We start from the raw sequence: 20,838 nt of genomic DNA on the forward strand, positions 1-20,838 counted from the left end.
TGCTGAAACCACTGCTGTACAAAATTCACAAAGACCATTTGGACTGAATGATTGGAAATGCAGTTTGTACCCATTTGAGGGTCTGGGGCACAATGCTGTTAATAATGTGAAAAGGTATGACAAAAGAAACAAGAAAAAAATGGTCAATATACTGAATTGGACTATAAGAGCAAATGAATTTCAATATGGGTAAGATTCAGGTGTTACAGTTCGATAGGTTGAACAAGGACAGCTTTGATAGTAGGAGGGGTTCCTGGCATAAAAGAATCCAATTGGGCAATGAAGCCAATGGATCCAGTGGATTCTGAGGAAGGGTTACTGGACCCTGAAGGTTAACTCTGATCTTTCTCCACAGATATGCTAAACCTGCTGAGTTTTCTGTTTTTGTTCCAATGGAACAATTGCTGAAATTAGTGATGCAGCTTAATGCGATAAAACTGAGCAAATTAAACACAGGCTTTCACTTTGACAGATAGTATTGAAAAGATGAGGAGTTACATTCACCTTTGAACTGGGGAGGTCAGCTGCCAGGCAGGAAACTGAGTACAGAAAGTTAGATGCCCTTAGATTTGAGAATTCCCATTCTCAGATTCTATCAACACACATTTTTAACCTATCCTTGAGGGCAAAGCCAATGTTTGCATTTTTCCCCACACTGAACCCTTGATTCCCGAAAGAGTAGGACTTTTCACTGGACCCTTCGTGTTACTGGAATATTTCCAAAGCCATAGATTCAGAGCTCGAGGATGGCAAGTTCTGTAACGCTCTCTTTAAATGCTTTTTCTGTTTTATTTTTCCAGGCAACGTTTAAGGGCTGGATGAACATAATGTTCGCTGCCGTTGATTCACGAAATGTGAGTATATCACGTCTCACTACCTTCCAGTTTCTATACAGGATAGGGAAGGAAAAGGTAGAGAGCAAGGGTCATGAGGGTCAACCTTCTCCCGGTTGCTGGTAATACCTGAACATTGCGGGTGCATAGGAGAGTCTGGTTAGACTCTAGTTACTTGAGCAGGTGACCCAGGCTGCATTTCCTCAGTACTGCACTGACAATATTGGCCTTCATGACCTCCCAGCGACCTGCTTAACAGCTTATCCAGCAATAGGGCAGGAAGTTGCTTTTTCATCATCAGCCACAGGAACTTCATTCTGTTCCATTCTCCGCTTTAGGAACAGCAGGCCAGAAGATTCCAGAACAGGACTAATCTACACAATGCCATCATTACTATAAGCTGATCATTGAGACATTGCACTTATGTAGAGACTTTTTAAAATTTCCTTTATTCATTCAGAGAAGAGGGCATCAGTGGCTAGGCCAATATTTATTGCCTGCCCTTAATTGGGTGGCACAGTGCCTCAGTGGTTAGCACTGCTGCTTCACAGCACCAGGATCCCAGGTTCAAGTCCAGTCTGGGTAACTGTCTGAGTGAAGTTTGCACATTCTCCCTGTGTCTGTGCAGGTTTCCTCCCACAGTTCAAAGATGTGTCGGTCAGGTGATTCAGAACATGCTAAATTGCACATAGTGTCAGGTGCATTAGTCAGAGGGGAATGGGTTTGGGTGGGTTACTCTTTGGAGGGTCAGTGTGGACTTGCTGGGCTGAAGGGCCTGTTTCCACACTGTAGGGAATCTAATCTAATCTGACCAGATGGCTGTTAAGAGTCAAACATTGCTATGGATCTGGAGTCACATGTAGGCCAGACCAGGTAAGAGTGGCATTAGGGAACCAGATGGTTTTCTTTTTCCCCTCCCCTAATTCCAGGTTTTTGTTTTAAATTGAATTTTAATTTCACCATCTACCTTGGCGGGATTCAAACCCGGGTCCCTGGAACATGATCTGGGTCTCTGGGTTAACAGCGATAATACCAGTGGGCCTCACCTCTCCCCGTCACTCAGAAATATCACAAAATGCTCTGTTTCCAGTCAGTCACACTGAAGCTATAAGATTAGATTCCCTATGGTATGAAACAGGCCATTTGGCCCAACAAGTCCACACTGACCCTCCAAAGAGTAACGCACCCAGACCCATTCCCCTACCCTATATGTACCCCTGACTAATGCACCTAACGCTATAGGCAATTTAGCATGGCTGGTTCACCCTAACCTATACATCTTTGGACTGTGGGAGGAAGCCAGAGCAAACCCACAGAGACATGGGGAGAATGTGCAAACTCCACACAGATAGTCACCCGAGGCTGGAATCGAACCCAGGTCTCAGCCATCGTGAGGTAGCAGTGCTAACCACTGATCGACCATGTCACCCTAAAGACTTGACCCACAGATAGCTTTGAAGGTGTGAGGGTTAAACAGAATGACACAGTGAGATAAGCAGGTCTGATTTTTACCAGATTGGGTGATGGGCTAGGAGACAGTAAGCCTGTCAAAATTGAGTGGGGAAGCATCAGAGGGAATGCCTATTGTCATGTCACCATCAGGCAATTTGATTGACCACTTGATTGTCAATTTGATTGACCACTTGAGTGTCAGTGGCCACTTGATTGACCAGAGCCTCAATGAGCCACATCAGCTAAGGGGCCCTTCCTGCCTCCAGGGGGCACTTTACTGGAAGTGGGGACTGGGTGGGGGTGTTCAGTGTTGCTGCAGTGCAGATAGGACAGTGATTCACAAAGGTAACCCGGTCAGTCTTCCTGCAGGCTCTGGGAGTGTCCATCTTTTTTCGGCCATCCATGATCCATCCAATGGCCTCTCCAGTTCCACGGGGACATCGGTGAACTGTAAGACCCACAGTGAACCCCTGCCACTTCAGACGCTGGGGTATGAGGAGCTGGGGGTTGAATAGATTGGAAAAAAGCATTAACAATTCAGCCCTCTCCATCTCCCCTGGGGACTGTCTTATCTCTCGTCACCTTTGGTCTCACCGCCATGTTCAAGGCAACAACAACTTGCATTATTATGGTGCCTTTAATACCAAAAAGCATCCTCAGGTGCTTGGTGGCTCTTTATTAAAGGAAATGTGACACCAGACTATTAAAGGAGGTGTAAGGCCAGATGACCAAAACCTGAAGGAAAGATTTAGGGGATGTCGTAAAGGGGAACAGAGAGGTATAGTGCCTTAGGGAGGGGACTCTAGAGCGACAACACTACCAAATTCAATGCATTAGGAAGCATTGCAACTAGATGTTCTGTAGCCCAAAGTAGGGGACCATAACTGAGAAAGATACCCCCCTGGGACCCAAAGGATTTTCTGTTTTGACCCTGGGCATTTCTGCCCTGCCATATTATTTTTGAATTGTCTGTCAGAACCACAATGTCTTCTGCTCAGCTCAGCAGCACCCACTTCACCCAGTGACACTGCTGAGGCTTCAGACTAGGTCAGGGCTCTGACTGGGCCAGGCCTTTGACTGTACCAGGCCTCTAACAGGCAGGCCTCAGAATGGGTCAGGTCTCAGACTGGGCCAGGTCTCTGACTGGGCGAAGCCTGTAAGTGAGCCAGGCCTCAGACTGGATCAGGCCTCAGACTGGGCCAGGCCTTTAACTGAGCCAGGCCTCAGACTGGGTCAGGCCTCAGACTGGGCCAGGCCTCTGGCTGGGCCAGGCCTTTAACTGAGCCAGGCCTCAGACTGGGTCAGGCCTAAAATAAGACAAGATGAAAGATAGAAGGAAAAATAAAACACAAGGGATGGTGGTGTAAGGCTGAAGGAGGCTTGGGGTGGGGGATGGTCTGGAAATGGGACAAGGAAATAAACACAAGATGAAGAGAGTTTTAAGTGTTAAGCAATTCAGTGTCTAAAGAAAACTGGGAGTGATCTGAGTTGTTGAATTCAAATATTGAGCCTAAAGGGCTGAGTGTTGCTGAATTGAAGGCTGTTCCTCAAATTTATGTTCAGCTTCTTTGGCTCAGATTCTTGATTCTGTTGCTTTTGTAGATTGGTGAGCAGCCTGATTATGAGACCAACAAGTACATGTATGTGTACTTTGTAATCTTCATCATATTCGGTTCTTTCTTCACCTTGAATCTCTTCATTGGTGTCATCATCGATAACTTCAACCAACAGAAGAAAAAGATAAGTACCATGACACTTCTGAAATGACTTACACTTGGTTAGTGGGATGCCCCAAGCTTGACAAAACCATCTGCTTCAAAGTCTTAAAGCCCTGATGCAGAGAATTTTTTTTATTCATTGATGGGATGGGGACATCACTGGCCAGGCTAGCATTTATTGTTTAGAGGGAAGTCAAAAGTCAACCACATTGCTGTGGGTCTGGAGTCACGTGTAGGCCCAACCAGGTAAAGATGGCAGTTTGCATCCCTAAAGGACATTAGTGAACCAGAGGGGTGTTTCCCCAACAAATTGTCAATGGATTCATGGTCATCATCAGATTCCTAATTCCAGAATTTTTTTTCGTATAAATTCAAATTCCATCAACTGGGATTTAAACTCAGATCCCCAGAATAATACCAGGGTCTCCTGATTAACAATCCAGCGATAATACCACGTGGCCATCACCTCCTCCATGCTTAAGCTTAGGAATCCCCAGGGTGGGGTATCTACCTTTCTGCCCACACACAAACTGTTCAGCCAAGTCAATGTGCTTGGAGACCAGCTGGACACAGCCCAGCTCAACTTAGTGAAGTCCAATAATCCTATACATCATCAGCAAAGCAAGGGCCACACCCATCACGTGGAGCTGATTGTGAAGAGTGCATGCCCTCTGATATAGATTTGACTGATTTATTGCTGCCACATTTACTGAGATACAGTGAAAAGTGTTGTTTTGCATTTTACACAGGCAGATCATATCATACAAAGTGCATCAAGATGGAGTGCAGAATACAGTGTTATAGCCGTAGAGAAGGTGCAGAGAGAGAGAGAGATTAGAGTTACCATTTCAGACATCCAGTCAAGAGTCTGATGACAGCAGATAAGAAACTGTTCTTGAATCTATTCGTTTGTATTTTCAAACTTTTATATCTTCTGTCCAATGGAAGACAGTATAACTGGGGTGGGAGGGATCTTTGATAATGTTGGCTGCCTTCCCGATGCAGTGGGAAGTGTAGATGGAGTCAATGGATGGAAGGTTGGTTTGTGAGATGGACTTTGCAGTTGGAAGACCGCGTTGTGGTGCATCCAGATAGGATGTTTTCTTTATGCACATGCCGAATTTCCTTAGCCTCTGTGGTGGATTTACTACAGTAAGCCCCTTCATGTGCCAGGCTCGAGGCATTTTTGGATGAGGGAGGGCGTTTGTGCCATCGTCCAGCTCTTAGGCTATCTTAGTCCATCATCCAGTGTTGCAGTTCTTGGGTTAAGGGTCGCAGTTTTGCTGTTTGAAAAGAATAACAATGCCATTCTTTCTTTCCTATACCTCGGAGGTCAGGACATCTTCATGACGGAGGAACAGAAGAAATATTACAATGCCATGAAGAAACTGGGTTCCAAGAAGCCTCAGAAACCAATCCCCAGGCCTTTGGTAAGAACCAGAGGAAAGGTGCTGTAATGTTGAGTTTGGGAGATGTCCTTTAAAGTCATCATGTGTAATACGAGATCTCCAGAGCTTTGCACATTGCACTGGCTCTGTCATGTCACTGCAGAAGACAAGGTCATTTGTGTAGGTTTTAAAAACTGCTGGGACTTAAGTGGAACTGGAATATTAAATCATTTTCCTCAAAAAGAGGAAAGTATACAGTGAATGGCAGGACCCTTAGGAGTACTGATATACAGAGCGATCATAGGGTGTAGGTCCACAGCTCCCTGAAGGTGGCAACACATGTGGATAAGCTGGTAAAGAAGACGTATGGCACACTTGCTTTCATCAATCCAGGCATTGAGTATAAAGATTTGGATCTGGGTTCCAGGATACTAGCTGGGTCACTGAGGTATTAGCTTAATGATAGTATCTCTCAGCCATCACCTCCCTGGTGACCTGTGATTGTAAGATATAGAAGCCATGTTCTGCACTCAATAAGCTGACAGCTGATCTGATCATGGTCTCAACTCCCCTTTTCTGCCTGTCAGTGGTCAACTAAACATCCATCCAACTCAGCCTTTAATGACCCACTCTCCATTCTCCGGAGTAGAGACTTCCAAAGATTAAAGACTCTCTGAAAGATGGAATTTCTCCTTAAATGGGAGAACTTCTTATTCTAAAGTTGTGCACTCTGGTTTGACACTTCCCACAAGGGGAACCATCTTCTCAGCACCTCCCGTGTCAAGCCCACTTTGAAACTTATCTGTCCCCATGTGAATCACTGCTCTTTCTTCTGAACTTTGGCTCCAATTTCCGTAACCCTTCCTCAGCCAAGTGCACCTTCTGTGCACTGCATCCAAAGCAAGCTTCCCCATTTTTAAATAAGGAAAGCAAACTTGGAAGCACCGGTTATGGGTTTGATTGGACTTCCCTACTTTTAGACTTAGTCCTTTTCTCCAATAAAATAATTACTTGCTGTGTCTGCGTGCCAACTTTGTGTAGTTCATGTACAAGGTCACCCAGATCCCTCTGCACCACAAAACTCTGACGTCTCTCTCCATTTAAGTAACATTCTACTTCTCTGCTATTCCTCCTAAAGTAGAAATCCTCACACTTTCCTTGTATTATATTCTATCTGCCAATTTTCTGCCCACTTTATCTATATTCCTCTGCAAGTTTCTTGTGTCCTCCTCCTACTGATTTTTCAAAAACTTTGCTTACAATACACTGTCCCTTCATCCAATCATGAATATAAGCAGTAAATGTGAAAGAACCTCGCACTAACTCCTTAGAATTTAGAATTTGTCATGCGTATTTTTACAATAAAATGCAATGAAAAGTGACATTCCATATGCTATAGTTTGTTGACCTGAAAATGACCCAGTTCTCCTTGACTCTCTTCCCTATTCTTCAGCCAACCCTCCACCCAAGCTTTATTGTAGTCCGGTTTTCTAATGTCCTGCTTTCTTAATTATGGATTCTGGCGTTTTTCCAATGACAGGTACTAGGCGAACCAGCCTTCAGTTTCCTACTGTCTTCTACCCCACCCCCACCCCCCTCACCCTCCTTTCTAAAGTAGAGACATTACATTTGCAACTCTCTACTCTACCTTCCTGAAGCATGGGTTTTTTTTGAGCAATGCACCCACGAGCTCTGCAACCAGAACTTTTAAGACTTTAGGATGCAGGTCTTCAGTTTCAGGGGACTTTAACGTTATTTTTTTCTGGTACTTTATCTCTGGTCATCGCAATTGCTTTAGATTTCTCCCTCCTTTTTTTTATATACTATTCTTGGGATGTTGTTTTGTGACCTCGAGTGTGAAAACAAATAGAAAATACATGCTCAAAGTTTCTGCCATTACCTTGATTTCCATTTGTTACTTTCATCTCCTGTTTATTTCCTTCTCTTTGCTTGTATTGATTTTCTTTTCTCTTATTATTGCTTTTAGTTAGAATCTTTTGATCCTTTGGTTCAGTTCTTACTCCATCACCTTTGGTTCTGAAGGACGGACTTTTCTCCCCTAATATAGAGTCATACAGCATGGAAACAGACCCTTTGACCCAACTCATCCATGCTGACCAGGTTTCCTGAACTGAACTAGTCCCATTTCCCTACAATTGGCCCATATCCCTCAGAATGATGGAACGTTTCCTATCCATGTACTTATCCAAATATCTATTAAATGTGAAATTGTACCCACCTCTACCACTTCCTCTAGCAGCTCATTCCACATACGCACCACCCTCTGTGTGAAAAATTTGCCCCCCCCGGGGAGTGTTGTCGAACAAAGAGACATAGGGGTGCAGGTCCATCGTTTCTTAATAGCGGTGTCACAAGTAGGCAGGCTGGTGATGAAGGTGTTAAGCAAGCTTGACTTCATTGGACAGAGTGTAGAACATAGAACAGTACAGCACAGGAATGGGTCCTTTGGCCTACCGAGTTGTGCCAAACTTGACAACAAATTAAATCCATCCCTCCTGCCTGCCCTTGGACCATATCCCTCCATTCCTTACATATCCATGAACTTATCTAAAAGCCCCTTAAACACCCCAAATGTATCTGCCTCCACTACCTGGCAGCACATTCCAGACTCCTACCACTCTCTGTGTATAAATCTTGTCCCTCCCATCTCCTTTGAACTTTCCCCCTCTACCTTAAATGCATGCCCCCCACGGTATTAGACATTTCAACTCTGGGAAAATTCTGCGCATCAACCCGATCTATGCATCCCATATTTTTATAGACTTCTTTCAAGTATCCCCTCAGCCTCCACTGCTCCAGATAAAACAACCTGAGTTTTTCTAGCCTCACCTTAGAGCTCATACCCTCTAATCCAGGCAGCATCCGGGTAAACCTCTTCCACACCCTCTCCAAAGCCTCCACATCCTTCCTGTAATATGGTGACCAGAATTGAATGCTGTACTGAGGCCTCACCATAGCCTTATAAAGGTGCAACATGACATCCTGACTCTTGTACTCAATTCTCTGACCAATAAAGACAAGCATGCCATGTGCCTTCTGTACCACCCTATCTATTTGTGTGGCCTCTTTCTAGGAGCTATGGACTTGAACCCCAAGATCCTTCTGTAGATTAATGTTGATCAGGGTCCTGCCATAAACTGTGTACTTTTCCTTAATATTTGATCTCCCAAAGTGCAGCACCTCACACTTACCCAGATTAAACTCCATCTGCCATTTCTCTGCCCATATCTGCAACTGATCTCTATCTTGCCATATCCTTTGACAACCTTCTACACTATCCACTGATCTTTGTGTCATCTGCACACTTACTAGCCACCCAACTACATTTTCATCCAAGTCATTTACACATATCACAAACCGCAGAGGTCCCAGTATGTATCTCTGTGGAACACTATTAATCCCAGACCTCCAGCCAGAAGAACTCCTTTCCACTACTATCCTTTGTGTTCTATAGGCAAGACAATTCTGAATCCACGGGGCCAAGTCACTGGGGATCTCTTGCATCTTAAGCTTCTGAATGAGCCTATCATGAGTTACCTTCTTGAAAGCACTGAGTGCGGGAGTTGGGACATGATCTCACTGCTGGACAGGACATTGGTCAGGCCACATTCGGAATACTGAGTACGCTTCTGGTTGCCCTGCAGTAGTGAGGATATTATTAAACTGGAAAGAGTGCAAAAAAGATTTACAAGGGTGTTACCGAGTCTGGAAAGGTTGAGTTAGAAGGAGAGGCTGGATAGGCTGAGACTTTTTCTCATGCAGCATAGGAGGCTGAGGGGTGACTTTATAGACGTTTATACAATCAGGGCTTATGCCCGAAACCTCAATTCACCTGCTTCTTGGATGCTGCCTGACCTGCTGCGCTTTTCCAGCACCACCCTTTTCGACTCTGATCTCCAGCATCTGCAGTCCTCACGTTCTACCATTTATATAATAGTGAGGAGTAGAGATAAGTTGATTAATTCACAGACCTTCCACTTGTCCTTGTCCCACCTACTCCTTGTTCAAGACCTATTACATCTCTAACTATTCTCAGGCCTGACTGAAGATCACAGAGCTGATCCATTAACTCTCTCTCCCTATCCATATATATTGAGTAACCTGCTGAGTATCTCCAGCATTTTCTGTTTTTATTTCAGACATAAAGCATCTGCGACACTCTGAGCTCCCTTTTCAATTGTTTCTTCCTGGCAAACGTTCTCTGTAATTTCTCCATAACCTTGACATCTTTTCTAAAGTGCATTCTCTAGAACTGTACCCCTGACTGCAACTGGGGTCCACTATCTGAAGGGCAGGAACTGAGAGGTGATCTAGGATTGTGAAGGGCCTTGGCAGGGTGAATGCTGAGAGAAGGTTTCTCCTCATGGGAGGGTCGAGAGGGCACAGTCTGAGAATAAAGGGGTGCCAATTTAAGACCGAGATGGGGAGGGCTTTTTTTCTCTCAGAGGGTTGTGGGTTTTGGGAACTCCTTGCCACAGAGAGCTGGAGGGGCAGGGTCCTTGTGGATATTTAAGGCTGAGATTGATAGATTCTTGATCAATCAGGGAACTAAGGATTACGGGGGCAAAGGGCATTGCATTTCTGTCATACAACCAAGGGCAGGACTTATACTATTAAAAGTAGGGTCTTGAGTAGTGTTATAGAACAGAGAGACTGAGGGTTCATGTACATAATTCTTTGAAGTTTGCGTCACACACAGACAATATGGTTAAGAAGATGTTGATTATGCTTGCCGTCATTGCTCAGACCTCGGAATATAGGAGTTGGGATGTTATGCTGAGGGTGTACAGGACATTGGTGAGACCTCTCCTGCAATACTGTGTGCAGTTCTGGTCACCATGTTATAGGAAGGATATTAGTAAACTGGAGAGAGTTCAGAAGACATTTACCAGGGTGTTGCTGGGTCTGCAGGGTTTGTGTTATAAGTAGACGCTGAATAGACCGGGACTTCTTTCACTGGAACAGAGGAGGTTGAGGGGGTGACCTTATAGCGGTTTATAAAATTATAAGGGGCATGGATAGGGTGAATAGCAGATGTATTTTCCCTAGGGTTGGGGATTTCAAGACTAGCAGACATTTTTGAGGTGAGAGAAAGATTTAAAATAGCACACGAGGAGTAGTTTTTTTATACAGAGAGTGGTTTGTGTGTGGGATGAACTTCCAGAGAGAGCAGTGGATGCAGATACAATGTTTAAAAGGCATTTGGATAAGTACGTGGAAAAGAAATGTTGGCAGGATATGGGCCAAGCGCAGGCAGGTGGGATGAGTTTAGTTTGGGATTATGTTCGGCCTGGACTGTTTGAACCGCAGGGTCTGTTCCTGTGCCAGATGACTCTAGAACTCTCTGGCAGGAAAGTGAACAGGAGGAATGTTGGATCAGCTGTGATGGCCAAACCACTTCCTTCTGTTCCTATTTCTTCAGGTCTTAAGGTCATAAGTACTGGAGGTAATTGCTTTTTACAAGACGATATCTTTTTACCAGCCAGAATGTGACAATGCCTAACTCTTGTGTTTCGTGTTTGCCCCCTTCCCGCTTCCTAGAATAAATTCCAAGGGCTAATCTTCGACCTGGTTACAAAGCAAGCCTTTGACATTTTCATCATGTTCCTGATCTGCCTCAACATGTTGACGATGATGGTGGAGACAGACGACATGGATCAGTACAAGAAGAATATACTCTTCATCATCAACATTATCTTTATTGTGCTTTTCACTGCTGAGTCCTCTCTCAAAATTATCGCCCTGAGGCAGTACTTCTTCACCATTGGCTGGAACATATTTGATTTTGTGGTGGTGATCATTTCCATTATCGGTAGGTATGAACAGTTCCCTACTCATCTCTTTTGGTGTTATTTTTTTATTCATTTGTGGGACTTGGGCATCACTGGCTGGCCAGCATTGATAGCCCATCCTTATTTGCCCTTGAGAAGGTGGTGGTGAGCTGCCTTCTTGAATCGCTGTAGTCCATTCCCTGTGAATTAACCCACAATGCCAGTTGGCAGGGAGTCCATCAGGGAGGGTGTGAGATAAGGACCAATGTGTTGTCGCTATATCCATGTGTTTCATTTCGGAAACTTGCTAGCCGTTCTGGCATTGGGTTTTCTCGCCAACGTGGCTGTGTATCTCACTGAGCTGGCACGTAGCTGCAAGACTGTGGATTTAAAATGACCTGTTTTCTAAAGGAACATTTTAATCCATTGATTGCTGAAAAGAGAGCCGTGTTACTCAAAGTCTTTGTCTTGTTCTCATCAGGATACATGCAAGAATGCCAAATCTCCCACAGTCACAACAATTTATACTACAGAAGAAATTGCTGATTAAGAAGTTTCTGACTGGCTGTGGAGAAAACAACATGGAATAAAAGCAATGATGTCCCAAACTCTTGGGTGATTGCCTTTGTTATTCATGCACAGGATGTGGGCATCACTGGTTAAGCCAGCATTCATTGCCCGTCCCTAATTGCCCCAAAGGAAGTGGTGATGAGCTCCCTTCTTGAACCACTGCAATCATTGGGGTGTAGAGAATTAAAAGAAGGCTTGAAGACTTGACACCCAATCAGCATTCACTTCTCCTGTCGTACCTATTATTGTGACTGTTTGAAACTTGGCACTCTTGCATGGGTCCTGATGAGTGCGAGATAAAAACCCTTCAACAATATATCTCTGTTTTCAGCTGGATTCAAGTTCTGTACTCCCCAGTGATTGTTTTGAATTCATTATTCACCATTGTACTTCACACTCTCCTTTCTGCAGCTGAAGCAGATATCTTTAATTGTCTCATGCATGTGGGACTTGAGCTCAGACCTCCTGGCCCAGAGGTAGTGGCACTACCATTGCATCACAAGAGCCTTGAAATGACTTGCATTTATAGATCATTTAATCAATGTGCTCGGCATACTGTAACACACCTCCAGAGCAAGTGGGATCTGATCCCAGGCCTTCTGGCTCAAAGGTAGGGTCACAAGTGGCCACTGGCAGTGGGTCCAATTCAGTCTGGTACAATCAAGCTCACTCCTTCACTACCACACTTTGTACTGGGTTGCCAGCAGATTTGACAAGCAAACCGAGTTGCAAAGTTGAACATAATTGGCATTGCAGTCTCAAAACAGTCTCACTGCCAGTTCATCAGAATCCGGCCTGCTTTGCAAGGTGTAGTGAATGTAAAGTAGCAACACAGTAACAACTGAAAGGCCTCCCCCTTTCATCTCGACTCGAACTCCTCCCACACAATGGCATGTTGCTGGCTGACAGCACCTTCCCCCCCCTCCCCCATACAAGCACTTCCATGTGGAACATCCACAGAATCCCAAAACAGTGTGGGAAGCAAGCTATTCAGCCCATCAAGTCTACACCAATCCCTCCAAAGAGCATCCTATCCAGGCCCATGGACACTACAGGGCAACTTGCACAGCTAATCCACCTAACCTGCATGTTTTTGGAACGTGGGAGGAAACCCGCACAGACACAGGGAGAATGTGCAAACTCCACAGAGTTACCCAAGGCTGGAATTGAACCCAGGTCCCTGGTGCTATAAGGCAATAGTTCTAACCACTGAGCCACCATGCTGCCCCAGTGCTTTGACCTGATTAAGTAATTCCAAAGAGACTGAAATCCACTGATGTTTTGTACTATGCTAGTAGTCTCCTGACAGTTCATAGATTCTTGCTTGACACATAATGTCTTACTCCAGGGCCTTGGTGAGACCACACCTGGAGTATTTCATGCAGTCTTGTTCTCCTTGTTTAAGGAAGGATGTTCTGGCTACAGAGTGAGTGCAACAAAGGTCTACTAGAATGATTCTTGAGATGACAAGACTGACGAATGAAGGGAGGCTGGATCAGTTAGGACTATATTCCCTTGAGAAGAGAAGAATGAGTAGCATGATGACTCAGTGGTTGGCACTGCTGCCTCACAGCAGCAGGGACCTGGGTTCGGTTCCACCCTCAGGCGACTGTCTGTGTGGAGTTTGTACATTCTCCCCGTGTCTGTGTGGGGTTCCTCCCACAATCCAAAAATGTTTAGGTTGGGTGGATTGGCCATGCTGAATTGCCCCATAGAATCCTGGGATATGCAGGCTGGGTAGATTAGTCATAGGAGATGCAGGGTAACAAGGGTAGAATAGGGAGATGTGCCTGTGTGGTGTGCTCATCAAAGGGTTGGTGTCGACTTGATGGGCTGAATGGCCTGCTTCCGCGCTGTAGGCATTCTGTGAATGAAAGGGAAAGCTATAAAATTTGAACAAGATTAGACAGGGTAAATACAAGAAGGATGTTCCTGATGATTGGGGTGTTTCGAACTTGGGTGTCACAGTTTCAGGATAGAGTGTAGGCTATTTTGGACTGAGCTGAGGAGAAATTTCTTCACCCAGAGAGTGTTGAGCCTGTGGAATTGTTTGCCACAGAAAATAGTTAAGGCCGGAACATTGAATGTGATCAGGAAGGAGAGAGATATGGTTCTTGGGCTAAAGAGGTCAAAGGGGAAATAGGGGGAACAGGGGACTCAGTTGGATGATAAGGTATAGTCATGTTGAATGGTGAGTCAGTCCTGAAGGGCCAAATGGCCTACTCCTGCTCCGATATTCTATGTTTTTATGTTTCTATAAGGGGATAAGAGAAAGATAAGATGAATGAAGTTTAATTGACACAATTCCACAGTTCCCACTTATACCTTGATTATTTCACTGGTGCCCAGATGCACAGCAGGATAATAGAAAGCCTCATGTACACAGCAGAGTTCTTATTTCTAATGAAGAGTCCCATTAATATACCTTTCACTTTTACGTATTGATTGTCCTGAGGTGCATTTTCAGCATTTTCCCTCCCTTTAGTTTCCCAATCTCCTGACATATGGACCTGAGAATTCTTTAAGTGCATGTCCATACACTGAACATTTAGAGATAAAACAGAGAGAGAGAGAAAAAAAATAGCTGACTAGGTAGCAAAGCAGTTAAGGAGCTTTCTTCACTGATCTGTGTTGGTGGGGCAGGCACTTGATAAAACTCAACATCAAGCTGAGTAATCTGTTTAGGTTTGACCTGATTCTTCAAGGATTTATAAGTTCCACTCAAATGAACTCAGATAGGAGGTTCATGGGAATATGTGGAGGCCATTTTGTCCCTTTGAGGCTGTGCTGCTGTTCAGTTAGATGGTGGTTAATTGAGCGTACGGCTCACACTTATATTTGAAGTTGGATGGAGTGACTTTGTGATGAGGTCAGCCAAGGGGACCCCTTAGAATCTGAGCTCCCTGATTGGGGCTGTTAACCTGGTCCAGTCAGGGAGCCCTGGCTGACAGATATGAACAGGAGTGTCAGGGGTTCTGCTCACTCTGAGAGCTGGCTCTGAGGGCGCTGGATCAGGGTCAAGGACTCTCTGCGGTGACGTGGGGTACCAGCCTCTGTGCAATTGTTTCATTAAGGGGGCTCCCTTTTTAAATTGGGTGGATGGCCTGTCTGCTGACAATTGATACAGAAAATAGGTACAGGAATAGGCCATTCGGCCCTTCCACCATTTGATATGATCGTGATGGATTATTTTACTCAGTCCCTCTTTCATACCCTTTGATCCCTTTAGCCCTAAGATCCGCTTCTAACTGATACATGGAATGAAGGTGGGTTCCGCATTCTTAGCCACTGGTGGCAAGAGAGGGTCATGCCAATTGGGCTTGTATGGGATAGTCCCCCTACAACCATTCCCAGGAATCCCGGTGGGGTCCGTCAGATTAAAGGTCGCGACCCATCAGAACAACTCGGCCCTGGGAATCAAATCGAACTTGATTTCAGATTTTGTGGGTCAGTGCCTCTCTAAGGGATTGACCGTGTAGAGAGCAACGACAAAACTATCTTAGTTGTCCTGAGTAAGGACAGAATTCAGTAACACTGACTGTGCAGCCAACGTAGTGCCTGCTGTGTCATGTGTCATCCTGATAATGGATTAGATGGAAAGAGAAATATTGGCTAACAGAGAATATCCATTAGATTAATTGCCCCTTGATCTGTTTGCAAACAAATTAATTTTTAAAAAAACACAAACAAACACACTAAAGCCTGCCCTTTAGACATAATAATATTAAAAGGTCTCCCATCTGTATAATAATTGGGGCAGCTGAAAGTCATTATCAGTAACACTTTGCGAATAATAAAGCCTAATGGCAGCATTTCAAACATAACTTCATTGCACATGGCAGATTGAATGGTAAGGCCTGTGTGCACCCTGGAGTAAATCGCTCGCAGATGAAAGGGGCTGAGTAGGGTTTTGAGCACATTGTTTTCCTAACCCCTGGCAGCCAGCCATCCATGTGGACCACTCCTATGAGATGAAGGTCTTTAACATCAGAGGACTTGTCGTTTGATGTAGGGCCCAACACGTTCAGATTAAAACCGGGAGTTACTTTCGAACATGTCGCTCTGCGATAATGAGGCTGGCAGTCTGTCTGTCCTGAGAGAATGGGAAAAATTGCAAAGAGCAGGACTTGTCGGCTTGAACTTCCAAGGTTTGAGTTCACTCCAGACGAAGGAGATGCGGTTCTTCCCTCACAAATGTAGGAAACATACTAGGTGTGGGCTGCTTGACGTCCTTCCACCTATCGCATTTCCAACGCCCCTCCCCCAAGACCCTCCTCCCTACCTTTTACCTTAGCCTGCTGGACACACCTTCCTCATTCCTGAAGAAGGGCTGATGCCCGAAACGTCGATTCTCCTGTTCCTTGGATGCTGCCTGACCTGCTGCGCTTTTCCAGCAACACATTTTCAGCTTAGAATCCCTCTAGTGTGGAAATAGGCCATTTGGCCCATGCTGACCCTCCAAACAGTATCCCACCCACACTAACCCCACCCCCTGCATTTCCCTTGGCTAAACCACCCTAGCCTGCACATCTTTGGACTGTGGGAGGAAACCGGAGCACCCGGAGGAAACCCACGCAGACACGGGGAGGAACATGCAAACTCCACCCAGACAGTCACCCAAGTGTGGAATCGAAGCGTGGCAGATCCATTACTGAGCAGGGAATAAAGGGATACGGCCAGTATAGAGGCAAAAGGTTTTTAGTTTAGAAAGGCATCATTTGTCAGTGCAGTCTTGGTGGGCTGAAAGGCCTGTTTCTGCCTGTACTGTTGTTTGTTCTTCAATTGCCTGGGCCCCATCCCCCTCTTTAAAACTCTCGGCCTCTCTATCCCACTTTCCTCCTTTCACATATTCTTCCGTGAGCCAGTGTTTGGTCTTCAGATCTCTGTTTCCCGATGTGGGTGTGAGCCATACCTTACAGTGCCTCGGGTGAAACATTTCGGGTTCTTTCACAACATTAAAGGTGCTATATAAATGCAAGTTGTGTTTGCCACACATCTGGCAGACATGACCGAGTTCTATGGTGAAAGGCCGGGAGGAGGGGGTTATAAAATGGCTGAGGAGGCATGAGGAGGGGAGTCTGGTATCTCCTCCCCCACCAACTCCCTCACTGAAGGTGGGTAACTCGGTGATGGAGGGAGATGCCTCCCACCTCGCCTGGCATTTTACCCGTGTCGGGAAAGCCTTCCCCTTGCTTGGCAGACTGCCAGCAGCTCCCTGGGGCTCCTCTAGGACCCTGCGGGTACTGGCCCACTCCTACCCTCCTCCCACCCCTCCCCATGTTAAAACAAACCGACCCACCCTTGGCACCATGGGACCTTCCCCTTCACGCTGCAAACTCAGCAGTGGCCACACGAGGTGGTGGCGCTGATGAGCCATCCGTGCTTGGATTGGGCTAACTCTTGGGTCCCGCCCCCACAAGGTGCCTCTCTTTTGATCCTATTGGTGGTAATTTACAACTTTGTGAGAAACCTCCACCCCTAGTTCTTGGCTAAGTGGGACTATCAACCTGATATGCCAACCCACCAAGCTGTGCATCTTCAGACTGTGGGAGGAAAGCGGAGCACTGAGAGAAAACCCAGGCAGACACAATGAGAATGTGCAAACTCCACACAGTCACCCGAGGCCGGAATCGAACCTGGGTCCCTGGCGTCGTGAGGCAGTAATGCTAATCACGGAGCCTGCTCCTCGGATGCTGCCTGACCTGCTGTGCTTTTCCAGTGCCACACTTTTCTGACGACTGTCAACCTGATGCGGAAGTTGTAAAGAGTCACATACTTACAGAACAGGCCCCTCGTCCCGTGGAGTCTACACCAACAGGAAAAAACTGGGAACCTTTCCTGAGAAAAACCAACGCTCTTTCCTGCATCACAACACAGCGGGCCCTCGTCATAGGCTTTACTGAGAAAACATGAATTCCCTGATTGAGAACACAGCTTTCTCCCTCAGAAACCAAAGTATCGCCCACGTGAATTGAAAAAAATAAAATCATCAAATTGCTCCAGGCATACACTTAGCCACTTTCTGAGAAGTTAACTTGACCGACAAGATCAAACATGTAAGTTGAATGTTCCCATCGTGGATTTTGGCCTTTTCAAAGTCGGGTTTGAGGCACTGACATTTCTTGGCTCCACGGCAACAGGCTCGGAGGTGAGCAAGTGGACGTTGGAAAATAACGGAGACTTCCCGGTGGAGTCCAGTCGCTGGGATAACAGGTCACCCGCCTGCTGACGTTGGTCTATGGGCCTAAGGTCTCGATCGGGGGCAGTTTTATGGGGCATTGCCGCCAACTTTTATTGACATCAGCATGCTCCCATCTCTCCACCCCAACTTCCCAAACTCATCGCTGCTCAGATAAGGCCGCCCGGCCAATAGAAATGGCCTCCCTTCGAAAGGCCGCGAGTGTCACTGAAGCTGGGGAGCTCACATCCCAAAGGTCGAAGGCCATAGGTCATAGCTGCCGCCCAAGTGCGGCATGAGGCTGGCCCACTTCCTGGCCTGCTGTGAAACCTTTGTCACCGGAATTTCTCTTTGCCTCTGAGGGTGCCACCGCACAGAGACTGCTTTGAGCCGCCTCAGCAGCTCACACAGGGCCGCGTGACCTCTGAACTGCCAACCTTCTGGTCGAGGGTCAGGATCCTCCCCACACTCCTCACATGGGCAGCCAACAGATGGGTCTCCTCATGGGCTTCCTCAGTGAAGTTCACTGAGCCCGTCTCGTCTCTCGGCAAGTGAGGCTCCGGACTCTGTTGTGTGTCACCAACAGCGAGGCCTGAAAACCCTCAGGAAAATGCTACCCTTGTGCGCTCACAGCTCCAAACTTTCCCGATCGATAGCCAGACAGAAAATAAAGCGTGGCGGTTATTTCCCACTCTGCTGTTAGCTGCCATCTGTTTGCACATGAAAGCATCTGATAATTGGATAAAGGATATTTCACAGAATTGAACTGAAATGGAGTGTCAGGGGACAGAGCTGGTTCCGGATTAATCCACATCCTTCCAGCCTCCTGCTCCCATTCCGTGTACAGTGACAAGTGTGATGTCTGAACGGTGAACTTCACATCTGCGTTTGAGGCAGGTGTGTGAAACTCCTCAGAAATATGCTGTGGATAGATTTAGACCATGTAGCACCACTCAATGCTGGCAGGTCGATAAACAGCAATGAATATAATCTCATTAACTTTCGTTGACACCAAGTTATTATTGACAGGCTGTTCAAGGACTGATTAAAAAGCTCCACTTGCCTGAGAATAGATGAGCAGCTCTCTTTCAGACAAGGTCTGTTTCCCACTTCCCAGTCAGGAGCTAAGACTGGCATTCTCATGGAGTACCGTACAGTTGAAGAGATCGAGGGGTTAAACTGACACCCCATTTGTTACATTGGCTCCTGCTGTGTTATCTCAAAGAATACAGAAGTAGAGGCAGGGAATGGAGGGGTTGCAAACGTTACACTCCACTTAAAAAAGGATAAAAAAATTGATAATCCTGATAACTGTAGATGAATCAGTCTGACATCAATCAGTGAGATAACTACTAAAGATAATTTAGTACCTGGTGGCTCAGTGGTTAGCACTGCTGCCCCACAGCGCCAGGGACCTGCGTTCGATTCCAGCCTTGGGCAACTGTTCTGTGTGGAGTTCTCCCTGTATCAGCGTGGGATTCCTCCCTTGTGCTCTAGTTTCCTCTCATGGTCCAAAGATGTGCAGCTTGGGGGGATTGGCCATGCTAAATAGTGTCCAGGGATGTGCAGGCTAGGTGGGTAGGCCATGGGAAATGTAGGGCTACAGACATAGTATAGGGGGCTGGGTGTGGGTTGGATGCTGTTTGAATGGCCAGCTTTCACACTGTAGGACACAGACTGATTCCTGGGATGGCAGAACTGATGTATGAAGAGAGACTGGGTTTGTTTAAACTATATTCGATGGAGTTTAGAAGGGGCAATCTCATGGAAATCTATAAATCAGTAACGTCTGGACAGGATGATGGATTTATTGTTGCGTGTACTGGTGTACGATGAAACTGTCCTGTTTATGAATAGTACAAGCAGATCATAGTATAAAGAATGTACAGATCATTAGACAGAGGGATACAGGTTACACTACACAGGGCATGTGCTAGGCAAGATCAGTGTTAGTAAGATCAGCGTTATTAGGGTCTAGAGAGCCCATTCTTCCGCCTAATAATGGCCCAGAAGAAGCCATTCTGAACCTGCTGCTGCATGTGTTCAGATTTCTGGATCTTCTGCCTGACGGAAGAGGACTTAGAAGAGCCTAACCGGGGTACAATGTGGATGTTCCTAATGACCAAGGACTTCAGGGGTCACAGTCTAAGGATATGGGAAAGCCTGGAATGAGGGCTTTTCCCAGGGAACCTGTGGGATTCTCTGCCACAGAATGTGGTTGAGGCTGAACATTGAATGTTTCCAGGAAGGAGTTAGATATGGTTCTTAAGGCTAAAGGGATGAAAGGGTATGTGGAAAAATCGGGAACAGGGGACTGGATGATCAGCCATGATTCTATTGGAAGGTGGAGTGGGCCAAAAGGCCTACTCCAGCTCCCAATGTCAATGTTTGTATGTTAACAGAGAGGTCTGATGGAGGTAGTGGAATGGATGCTGTGTAGCTAGGTGGCACAGCGGTTAGCACTGCTGCCTCACAGCACCAGGGTCCCAGGTTCGATTCCAGCCTCTGGTGACTATCTGTGTGGAGTTTGCACGTTCTCTCCTTGTCTGCATAGGTTTCCTCCCACAGTCCAAAGATGTGCAGGTCAGGTGAATTGGCCATGCTAAATTGCCCCTAGTGTTAGGTGCATTAGTCAGAGGGAAATGGGACTGGGTGGGTTACTCTTCGGAGGGTCAGTGTGGACTTGTTTCCACACTGTAGGGGAATCTAATCTAAAAACAACACAGCTCTCATTCTCTCCATTGCAAAACATCTGAAGATGTCTGACAGTGAGATCATAAAACAGTGTATGATGCTGAGCTACCTGAGTAATTGTGAGGGCAGATGGTCACACACTTGGTCAGAGAGGTTGGTTTTAAGAAGGAAGGGGTGGGGGAGGTGGTGGAGAGAAGCGTATGGTGGGAATTC

At 46.1% G+C, this 20,838-nt stretch overlaps 1 protein-coding gene across 3 annotated transcripts in view; it reads left to right on the plus strand.

The window, feature by feature from the left end:
* Positions 1-20,838, plus strand: part of scn5lab (sodium channel, voltage gated, type V-like, alpha b) — a 501,419-nt gene that overhangs the window by 474,466 nt on the left and 6,115 nt on the right. For all 3 annotated transcript variants that reach the window (XM_072576302.1, XM_072576305.1, XM_072576304.1), the window contains 4 exons: positions 801-854; positions 3,888-4,025; positions 5,329-5,433; positions 10,954-11,224. In XM_072576302.1, the coding sequence (XP_072432403.1) occupies positions 801-854; positions 3,888-4,025; positions 5,329-5,433; positions 10,954-11,224 (568 nt within the window). The remainder of the gene's footprint in view (positions 1-800; positions 855-3,887; positions 4,026-5,328; positions 5,434-10,953; positions 11,225-20,838) is intronic.

The sequence above is a fragment of the Chiloscyllium punctatum genome, chromosome 8, assembly GCF_047496795.1.
Source record: "Chiloscyllium punctatum isolate Juve2018m chromosome 8, sChiPun1.3, whole genome shotgun sequence".
Taxonomy (NCBI): domain Eukaryota; kingdom Metazoa; phylum Chordata; class Chondrichthyes; order Orectolobiformes; family Hemiscylliidae; genus Chiloscyllium; species Chiloscyllium punctatum.